The sequence below is a fragment of the Stegostoma tigrinum genome, chromosome 12 (assembly GCF_030684315.1).
Source record: "Stegostoma tigrinum isolate sSteTig4 chromosome 12, sSteTig4.hap1, whole genome shotgun sequence".
In the NCBI taxonomy this organism is placed as follows: domain Eukaryota; kingdom Metazoa; phylum Chordata; class Chondrichthyes; order Orectolobiformes; family Stegostomatidae; genus Stegostoma; species Stegostoma tigrinum.
Genome location: NC_081365.1, coordinates 24,718,120 through 24,729,414, shown reverse-complemented (window position 1 = coordinate 24,729,414; position 11,295 = coordinate 24,718,120). Strand labels below are relative to the sequence as shown.

General features: G+C 44.7%; 1 protein-coding gene across 1 annotated transcript in view; it reads right to left on the bottom strand.

Moving 5' to 3' along the window:
• Positions 1-2,558: 2,558 nt before the first annotated feature.
• The window catches only part of hunk (hormonally up-regulated Neu-associated kinase), a 72,800-nt gene continuing 64,063 nt past the window's right edge, over positions 2,559-11,295 (bottom strand). Inside the window, exon 10 of the mRNA XM_059650026.1 lies at positions 2,559-3,911. Within this exon, the coding sequence (XP_059506009.1) occupies positions 3,244-3,911 (668 nt within the window). The 3' untranslated portion in view covers positions 2,559-3,243. The remainder of the gene's footprint in view (positions 3,912-11,295) is intronic.

Sequence of the window (11,295 nt, the reverse complement as noted above, 5' to 3'; positions counted from 1 at the left end):
TGGCAAAGTGCAGCATTCCCACAGACATTTGGGAATCACCGGCCCAAGATCGTCCAAAATGGAGGAGGAGCATCCAGGAAGGCACTGACCACCTCGAGACTTGCCATTGGGAAAGAAACGGAAGCCAGGCGAAAACAGCATAAGGAGCGCACTTGCTACACTAATGTCCCACCCTTTCCCGTGACCACCTTCTGCCCCAAGTATAACAGAACTTGTAATAGCTGCAGGTCTGTACAGCTACCTACGGACTCATCCTGACAATGGAAGACAGTCATCCTCGTATATGAAGGACCACCAATGTTGATGAAGGGACTTGCTGAACAATCTCGCGCATGCTAATAACTACATTAACAAATAATGTTAAGTAATCAATTGAGCTCGCAAGATTTTTCATTTACACCCGCTACAAATGACATATATCCACACAATGGGACATGCGAACAGAAGGAATATATTCAAGTCTTACCCATTTTTTGAACTACCCAAAGGCTTACGGAACTTCTTATTCAGGCTATGGAGATAGTAGTAACTACCGATGCTGTAGAATCTGATATAACAAGGTGTAGAGCTGGATGAACACAGCAGGCCAAGCAGCATCAGATGAGCAGGAAAGCCCCTACCTCAGCCCCACCCCCATCTCTTACCCACTAACCTCATCCCGCCTCCTTGACCTGTCCGTCCTCCCTTGTCCGACCTATACCCTCCCTAACTCCCCACCTGAATACACCTCTACTGGCTCCAACCCCGCTTCTTTGATCTGTCTGTCTCCTCTCCACCTGTCTTCTCCTTTATCAATTTTCTATCTGCATCCCCCTCTCTCCCTATTTATTTCAGAATCCCCTTCCCCTCCCCCATTTCTGAAGAAGGGTCTTGACTCGAAACATCAGCTTTCCTGCTCCTCTGATGCTGCTTGGCTTATTGTTCAGACTGCCTTCTCCATGAAAATGCCAATCAGAGTCGACTTGCCAAACATCCTACAGTGTAAATTATTGCGAATGCTAGAAGTTTGGCATTCTTGCTTTTGACATGATGAGAACAAAATGAAAAACACTGGAAACATGCCTTTCTTTTCAGCAATATTCACATATACTGCTTACACTCAGTAGTTAATTGAAAAATTGTTTTTCTAACAGTGTTGTTAGTCCCATTACAATTTCCCTTGCAAGTTACTTCAGAAAATAAGTTGCCTTTAAACTATTGATTGTAAGCAACCTCCCCTTCTGTAGAAGGCAAAATAAACTTTCATTTTTCGACAGCTTTGTATATAACACTGAACCGAAGATCAGGGATACTAACTGGGAGGAAAGAGGCTGAGAAGAGATGATTCCTCACGGTTGAAGCCAGTAAGAAGATTAAAATCAGTTGCTAACACAGTTCCTGTCACAGTGCGTACAGCACTATATCCAAACCTGTGCAATTCCGAAGTGCTAAGCAATTTTATTGTGTATTTCAATATAGGATCACGTGCTGGGCAAGAAATGCTTGTGTCCACCATGAAGCAATATTTAATATTAAAACAGTTTTCCAGGAGAATAGCCATGAATTATAGCAGCAGATGTTTTAGATTCTTGATTGGTGGGGGCATCAAGTGTAACAGGGAAAGGGCAGGAAGGTGCACGTGAGGAATGTCGGATAAGTCATGATCTCGTTGAATGATGGAATAGGCTTGAGGGGCCAATTGTCTACTCCTGTTCCTATTTCTTATGGTTTTATTGTGGTCTTATGGTCAAACACATGAGGAAGATGGTAAGTTAATTGGTGGATTCTACACATTTTTATCACAGCCTTGGAAAGGTGTTAGGAGACCATTGAATGAAAAATGCATGGATCTGCTTCACTCATTTCAAAACATTCCTTTTCTTCAGAGAATAAGAAATAAAAGCCATACAAATTTAAATTTTGTTATTGATGCCCTCTCACTGACTCACTGGACTAGATAACCATCCTTATGCATTAGCGAAAATAAAAGGCGAGTTGCCAAATTTACATCCCTCCCAATTTTTATTTTCATTGAGTTCAAAGTTGATGTTGAGTTGCATTCACCTAATTCACTATAGCACACATGGTCATTATGTATCTGAGCTTCTTGTCTGGATCACAGATTTCTTGCGTTTAATGATTGTTGAAGCCAATATAAGCAGCTCACTTTGGCCGAACCAAGAGAACAAAAAACAGATTCTGACAGATGTCACCCAAGGGAAGAGCTCTTGATATGAAACAGGAGCCGCTGAAAACTGGGGAACAGGAAGCACTGGGAAAAACAAGTATTTTCTGATTTGCATTATAGTGTTCACTGCCCCAACACCCCAATTTTAGTAATTACATTGACTGTGCACTCTTGTTTATAAAGTTCTCAGACTAGTAAATATAGACTGGCTGCTCAGAAATATTACTGACAGTGATTGCCAAGCTATATGTAGACAGCTCTAGTCCAGCCAATAAAATTGACTAAACATTTGAACATCTTTGTAACACTGCATTTTACAAACTCTAAAAGTAAACTTATACGCAGTTCCCACAAAAACTAAGACTGCTTGGTTTTTTAATAAAATGTCCTACACGTTGTTAAAGGAAAATTTTTAAAAAAGACTGAATGCAAAGCATTTTAAATCAAGGATAAAGCTTACATATATTGTATGTGTATATAACATTGCAAACATTTGTCAGCCTTAAATAAAACATGCCAGTTTCTTATGGTGTTTGTTAGATTTGATGATCTCTTCAACTTTTTTGTTGAATGTCTCACCTTCTAACAAAACAATGCCTAGAATACACAATTGCTTCAGAAGAATACTGACAATTTAGCTTCAATAAAAGAATACCGCATATATGGATTAAAAACACAATCTAAATGTTTCTCAAGTGTAATACTTTCAGCCCTTGGATGAATGGCTGCTTACAATGTCAGCTATGTCAGCAGTTAAAAAGTTTACAATTCTCAAATGAAAATGATCCAATGAACAATACTTCTTTTACAAAGGTCTTCATGCAGTTATTATACACAGAATCAATTAACTTTTGCGCTGTTTTAAATTACACAGATATGTGAACAAATTCTTGGCCTTGCACTATCCAAATCAGCTTTGCATTTGAAAGTTAGATTAAATATTTTTCAGATATGTTCCTGAGAAACTTTACAAAGAAATACTAATGGAAAAAAATATAGCAAGCAATTTTGCCAGCTTGATGTGTGTCCCTTTGAGATAAATCACACTGAAATCTAATTCTGGTTGAGAACTGAAATCAACACTGGGGTTCCAGACTACCAGAAGTACACAGCATCTTCTGAATAATATCTGATGTAGGAAACTCAGGACCACATGTTTCTTTGGGTCTGTCCATTTTTAGTTGTATCGTTTGATTCCGTTTTCTCAGCATCTGACCAATGCCCATCATTGGAAACTTGCCCCTACTTTTAACTAGATAAGGATTGCCCAGTTCAGTGGATCTTGCATTATTGGAAACAGATGGAATATGGGACACCATCTGGGGTGCCATAAGGTCTTTCTTTTCTTCATACGATGGAATGGTGTGACTAGGATGACTCAGTGATTTCATGGATCTTAAACACTCGTGCTGCTGAATTGAAACTGCAGTCTGATCAGTGGATGAGCAAGACAAAATCCCAGAAGGTCCCACGGCTCTCTGCTGAGGAATTAGTTCAATTCGATCTTGCCCCAGGCAAGAAGGATATTTACTGTTCACAATGGGGTATATGTCCTTTGCTCTGTGTTTTGCGCTCACAGTTTCTAGTGGCTGAGAGCCATGTTGTCTGATAGGCATTGGGGTCCTGGGGAGAGGACAGTTCACTTCCAAATACTCCAAGGATTGTGAGTTGACATATCCATTCTTGCTGGCTCTAGCTTCACCTGCTGGCATAGGTATAGGAAGGCAAGGGTCCAGAATCAGTCCTGTAGACAGAAGGTTAAAACACAGTTTGAGAGTTCGGATTTCCTCACAACAATAGTACTTCAGACAGCTTATTCTCTCAGTAATTTTGCAATCAAAAAACAACATACAGTGAAATATTTCAGATATTCTGCAGTGACAACAGCAATCCCTCATTTTAAGATTTAACTACACTGTTTGACATTATTGTTTGAATGCTTTGATACTTGATACTTGAATGCCTTGAGTACTTTGATACTAAATTCATCCTCTGTTATAATTGAGAAGCTATTTATTTTAGAAATCTAATGCTGAAACAGAAACCAATCATCTATATAAACCACAAAACAGCAAGGATCCAAACAGTGACCCCTCGTTTAGAACTTTGATTTCGGGTCTTTTATTATCCTTTTCCATAACAACCTTGAATTTATTGGAGTTATGCTTGCTGACTGCAAAATGTTCCCCTACTGATACTTTAATCACTTCCCCAGCTTCATCACCAAAAATTAAGTCCAGACCTCCCTAGCTCTGTCCATCAAGATGGCGGCAGGGTAAGGTGCTCCATTTGTTGCTCCACTCTGCTCACTAGTTCCTTTTCCTTTCCCTTTCTTTTCTCTTCTTCTCTCTCTCTCTCCTCTCTGCAGTAATTCTATCCCCCAACCACACTTACCTAAGGAGTCAGGTCATGACAGGGAACCATATGACAGGAGCTGAATGCGCGGGCCGTGTCCTGCAGTGACAGCAGCTCGAGCATGGGCCGAAGTGACAGTGAGAGCGGGACCGGTGAGGGGGGAGTGGACGGTACGAGGGCAGTGGGTGGAGAGAGTGGGGCCTGTTGAGGGAGCAGCAGTGGGCGGTGAGTGCGGGCCAGTGCTGGGTCAGCGGTGATGGTGTTCTCCTAGATGTCCTAGCAATTGGAATGGTGCCTGCACCATTGTGGAGATGAGACCTGGGACTCAGATCTGAACTTGTTTCTTTCTCCAGTTTACTTTTGGGCTCTGTTAAATCTTTTAGTTCTGGTTTTTGTACCCGAGTGAGCAACTTTGTGTAATTTTTGCTGTACTTACGTGTTCCTACACTTCGTACATGTGACAAATAAATATATCCTATATCTAAATCTTATAGGGCCTTTACTGTACTTGCTTAAAAAGCTGTCCTGGATACATTTTAAGAATTTCTCTCTTCTCAGCCTTTCTCACTCTGACTACCCAAGTTGATGTTGAGGAAGTTGAAATCCCCTACCATTATTACTTTTACTTTTTACTTTACTTATGCACTTCTCTGAAATTTGCCGCTCTTCTTTTTCTCTTGAACTGTTAGGAGGTCCAATTGTTTAGAAATAAAATAAAATGTCTGTGAATAGAAAAGAATATGTGGTTGCAGCTTCAACAGTTGTTTGTTAACACAGCTCTAGATGCTATCATTATAACACTGAAAAACAAGTATACTGTTTTGGATACTGTTGGGGGGGGGGGACTTACCAGGGGCATGCAGTAGGGTGCAGGTCTCTGGCACAGAGTCTGTCCCTCTTGCACAGAAGGGAAGGGGGGATAGGAAGAGAGTGATAGTCAGTGGGGACTCAATAGTTAGAGGGACTGATAGAAGGTTTGCCGGGAACGAAAGAGAATCACGATTGGTGTGTTGCCTCCGAGGTGCCCGGGTCCGTGATGTCTCGGATCGTGTTTTTGGGGTCCTGAGGGGTAAGGGTGACCAGCCCCAAGTCGTGGTCCACAGAGGCACCAATGACATAGGCAGAAAGAGGGATAGGGATGTCAGGCAGGATTTCAGGGAGCTAGGGTGGAAGTTGAGAGCTAGAACAAACAGAGTGGTCATCTCTGGTTTGTTACCCGTGCCACGTGATAGCAAAGAACAGGGAGAGGTTTCAGCTGAACACGTGGCTGCAGGGATGGTGCAGGAGGGAGGGCTTCAGGTACATGGACAATTGGGGCTCATTCTGGGGAAGGTGGGACCTGTACAAACAGGACGGTCTCCACTTGAACTAGAGGGGCACTAATATCCTGGGTGGGAAATTCACTAGTGCTATTCGGGTGGATTTAAACTAGCTCAGAAGGGGGATGGGAAACTGAGGTGTAGTCCTAGTACACAGGAGGATGAGCGTAGGGAGGACATGGTCAGGACCTCACTGTCACAGGAGTGTGCTGGCAGACAGCAAGCTGGATTGAAGTGTGAAGGAGTATCCGGAATAAGGTAAGTGAGCTTGCAGCTTGGATAGGTACCTGGGACTTCGATGTTGTGGCCATGTCGGAGACATGGATACAGCAGGGTCAGGAATGGATGTTGCAGGTTCCAGGGTTTCGATCTTTCATTAAGGTCAGGGAAGGTGGTAAAAGAGGGGGAGGTGTGGCTTTGTTGGTCAAGGACAGTATAACGGCGGCTGAAAGAACCTTTGATGCGGACTCGTCTACTGAGGTGGTGTGGGCTGAGGTTGCCGAGGAAGGTTTGTCGACTGAGTCAGTATGGGTGGAAATTAGGAACAGCAAGGGAGCAGTCACCTCATTGGGGGTTTTCTACAGACCCCCAAATAGCAGTAGGGAGATCAAAGAACTCATTGGCTGGCAGATTGGTGAAAAGTGCAAACGTAGCAGGGCTGTTGTTATGGGTGACTTCAACTTTCCCAATATAGATTGGAACCTCCTTAGTGCAGATGGTTTGGATGGAGCCGTTTTTGTCAGGTGTGTTCAGGAGGGTTTCCTTACTCAGTATGTGGACAGGCCGACGAGGGGGAGGCCATTTTGGATTTGGTGCTCGGCAATGAGCCAGGACAGGTGTCAGATCTCGTGGTGGGAGAACACTTTAGTGACAGTGACCACAACAGCCTCACATTTACCATAGCCATGGAAAGGGAAAGGAGCAGTTACTAGGGGAAGATATTTGACTGGGGTAAAGGAAACTATGACGCTATCAGACAAGAGTTGGGAAGTACAGATTGGGAGCAATTGTTCCACAGAAAGGGCACAGCAGACATGTGGAGGCTGTTTAAGAGCAGTTGTTACGAGTGATGTATAAATTTTTTCCTCTGAGACAGGTAAGAAGGGGTATGATTAAGGAGCCTTGGATGACGGGTACAAAGGTGCTTCTTGTCAAAAAGAAAAAGGCAGCGTACGTAAGGTGGAGGAAGCAAAGGTCTAGCACAGCTTTAGTGGATTACAGGCTTGCTCGGAAGGAACTCAGAAGTGGACTGAGGAGGGCCAGGAGGGGGCACGAGAAAGGCTTGGCAGGAAGGATTAGGGAGAACCCAAAGGCATTTTACTCATACGTGAGGAATAAGAGAATGATCAGGGAGAAGGTAGGGCCAATCAGGGATAGCGTAGGGAACTTGTGCGCGGAGTCTGAGCAGATAGGGGAAGCCCTAAATGAGTTTTTTTGCTTCGGTTTTCACTAAGAAAAGGGACTTGTTGTGAATGAGAACTTTGAGGAGCAGGAAAACAGGCTTGAAAAGATCAAGACTGAGGAAGTTGATGTGCTGGAAATTTTGGCAAACGTTAAGACTGATAAGTCCCCAGGGGCAGACCAGATTTATCCTAGGTTGCTCCAGGAAGCGAGAAAGGAGGTTGCTAAGCCGCTAGCGAAGATCTTTGCTTCCTCGCTGTCCACGGGAGTTATACCGGAAGATTGGAGGGAGGCAAATGTTGTTCCTCTTTTCAAGAAAGGGAATAGGGAAATCCCTAGAAATTACAGACCAGTCAGTCTTACGTCTGTGGTCAGCAAGGTTTTGGAAAGAATTCTGAGGGATAGGATTTATGACTATTTGGAAAAGCATAGCGTGATTAAAGGGAGTCAGCATGGCTTTGTGAGGGGCAGGTCATGCCTTACAAATCTTATTGAGTTCTTTGAGGAAGTCACGAGACAGGTTGACGAGGGTCGAGCAGTGGATGTGGTGTACATGGACTTCAGCAAGGCATTTGATAAGGTTCCCCACTGCAGGCTCATTCATAAAGTCAGGAGGTATGGGATACAGGGTGATTTGGCTGTCTGGATTCAGAATTGATGGCTGAGAGTGATTGTAGATGGTAAGTATTCTGCCTGAAAGTCAGTGCTGAGTGGTGTCCCGCAGGGATCTGTTCTTGGGCTTCTGCTCTTTGTAGTTTTGGAAGGTCGAACTTAAATGATGAATATAGGATTAAAGGCAGGATTCTCGACAGTGTGGAGGAACAGCGGGATCTTGGTGTTCAAGTGCATAGCTCCCTCAAAGTTGCCACCCAAGTGGATAAGGTTGTTAAGAAAGCATATGGTGTTTTGGCTTTCATTAATAGGGAGATCGTGTTTAAGAGCCGTGAGGTTATGCTGCAGCTTTACAAAACCCTGGTGAGACCACACTTGGAATACTGTGTCCAGTTCTGGTCGCCTTATTATAGGGAAGATGTGGAGGCTTTGGAGAGGGTGCAAAGGAGGTTTACCAGGATGCTGCCTGGACTGGAGGGCTTGTCTTACGAGGAGAGGTTGACTGAGCTCGGACTTTTCTCTCTGGAGAGGAGGAGGAAGAGAAGTGACCTGATCGAGGTGTACAAGGTAATGAGAGGCATGGATAGAGTCGATAGCCAGAGACTTTTCCCCAGGGCAGGATTGACTGCCACGAGGGGTCATAGTTTTAAGGTGTTAGGAGGAAGGTATAGAGGAGACGTCAGAGGGAGGATCTTCACCCAGAGAGTTGTGAGCGCATGGAATAGTTTACCAGTGGTAGTCATGGAAGCGGAGTCATTAGTGACATTTAAGCGACTGCTGGACATGCACATGCACAGCAGTGAATTGAGGGGAATGTGGGTTTGGTTATTTTATTTTCGGATTAGGATTATTCCACGGCACAACATCGTGGGCCGAAGGGCCTGTACTGTGCTGTAATTTTCTAGTAATCTAGTAACACTATTACTGCTTGACTGATTTCCACAATTTAGCATTATCACAGTGAGAAAGGAAACTAATTGTAAACTGAATTGTGATCAACTGTTTGAAGAGTTTATTGAAGGATTAGCTGCCTTGGATGTGGGGTTAGCAATAAAAATATTTGTTTTTACGAGGGTGTAAGTAGTTGACGGGCTTTACTTGGTGTTGAACGGGGCTTCACTAAAGAGATGAGTTTTGTATGATGAAATCACCACCACAAGCCCAGCACCCCTTTCCAGAACAACGTTCTTGTCACTTAGGGAAATTTTCCTGAGGCAAGTAATGCAAGCTAAGGCATTTCCTGATTTTCCAAACCCACGTTGGGGGTGAAAATCCAGACGATATCTTTATTTATAAAGTCCAGGAAGCCATATCTCCACCTTCAAAGAGTCATGCACATTTCAGTATTCCTAAGAGATAGTAAGAACTGCCGATGCTGGAGTCAGAGATAACACAGCTTGGAGCTGGAGGAACACAGCAGGCCAGGCAGCATCAGAGGAGCAGGGAAGTTGACGTTTCGGGTCGGCACCCTCGTGTTTCCTGCTCCTCTGATGCTGCCTGGCCTGAGTACTCCTAACAGTCTCTCTTCTTAATACTAAATCATTTAGTCTCGCCTTACCCTTCCTATCAAAATGTATCACCTCATATATTTTTATGTTGAGTCTCATTTACTGGCTTTCCCTTTCAACCTGTCTACACGCTCTGCAAGTCTCTTAATAACTTATTCACCATTTATTACATTCCCAAGTTTTGTTTCATCTTCAATTTTCAAACTGTGTTCGGTACCTACAAGTTCAGGTAATCAACATGTACCAAGAATCACCAAAGACCTTATAACTCAAACTCTGAAGTTGAAATGCAGCCATTCACCACCATTCTCTCAGAGATAATAGGAACTGCATATGCTGTTCAATCCGAGATAACAAAGTGTGGAGCTGGATGAACACAGCAGGCCAAGCAGCATCTCAGGAGCACAAAAGCTGACATTTCAGGCCTAGACCACCATTCTCTGATTGCTATCCCATAGGCAATTTTGTATCCAATCTGTATTCCCTCTTCCTTAGGCTTCTGTTATCTAGACATGCCTCATATATGGTACTTTATCAGACACTTTTGAAAGTTTATGCACAGATACATTGCATTCATCCACTTACTTTGTTATGTCATCAAAAAATAAGATCAAGTTCGTCAACACAAACAAATCATTCTTAGTTCCCCTTTATTAGTCCATGCTTGTCCAACTGGCTCTTAAATATGGGCCCCAGCTTTGCCTGCCTCTTTGTAGGTTACGTGGAACAGTCCCTCTTCCACACCTACACAGGCCCCAAACCCCACCTCTTTCTCCGTTACATTGATGACTGTATCGGCGCCGCCTCTTGCTCCCCAGAGGAGCTCGAACAGTTCATCCACTTCACCAACACCTTCCACCCAACCTTCAGTTCACCTGGGCCATCTCCAGCACATCCCTCACCTTCCTGGATCTCTCAGTCTCCATCTCAGGCAACCAGCTTGTAACTGATGTCCATTTCAAGCCCACCGACTCCCACAGCTACCTAGAATACACCTCCTCCCACCCACCCTCCTGCAAAAATTCCATCCCCTATTCCCAATTCCTCCGCCTCCGCCGCATCTGCTCCCACGATGAGGCATTCTACTCCCGCACATCCCAGATGTCTAAGTTCTTCAAGGACCGCAACATTCCCCCCACAGTGATCGAGAACGCCCTTGACCGCGTCTCTCGCATTTCCCGCAACACATCCCTCACACCCCACCCCCGCCACAACCGCCCAAAGAGGATCCCCCTCGTTCTCACACACCACCCCACCAACCTCCGGATACAACGCATTATCCTCCGACACTTCCGCCATCTACAATCCGACCCCACCACCCAAGACATTTTTCCATCCCCACCCTTGTCTGCTTTCCGGAGAGACCACCCTCTCCGTGACTTCCTTGTTCGCTCCACACTGCCCTCCAACCCCAAACACACCCGGCACCTTCCCCTGCAACCGCAGGAAATGCTACACTTGCCCCCACACCTCCTCCCTCACTCCCATCCCAGGCCCCAAGATGACTTTCCATATTAAGCAGAGGTTCACCTGCACATCTGCCAATGTGGTATACTGCATCCATTGTACCCGGTGTGGCTTCCTCTACCTCCCAGTCGCAAACCATTTCCATTCCCCCTCCCATTCTTTAGATGACATGTCCATCATGGGCCTCCTGCAGTGCCACAATGATGCCACCCGAAGGTTGCAGGAAGAGCAACTCATTTTCCGCTTGGGAACCCTGCAGCCCAATGGTATCAATGTGGATAATGAAATGAGAGGCTGGATGAACACAGCAGGCCCAGCAGCATCTCAGGAGCACAAAAGCTGACGTTTCGGGCCTAGACCCTTCATCAGAGAGGGGAATGGGGTCAGGGTTCTGGAATAAATAGGGAGAGAGGGGGAGGCAGACCGAAGATGGAGCAATGGGAGACAGATTCCCTGAGGTTGGTCC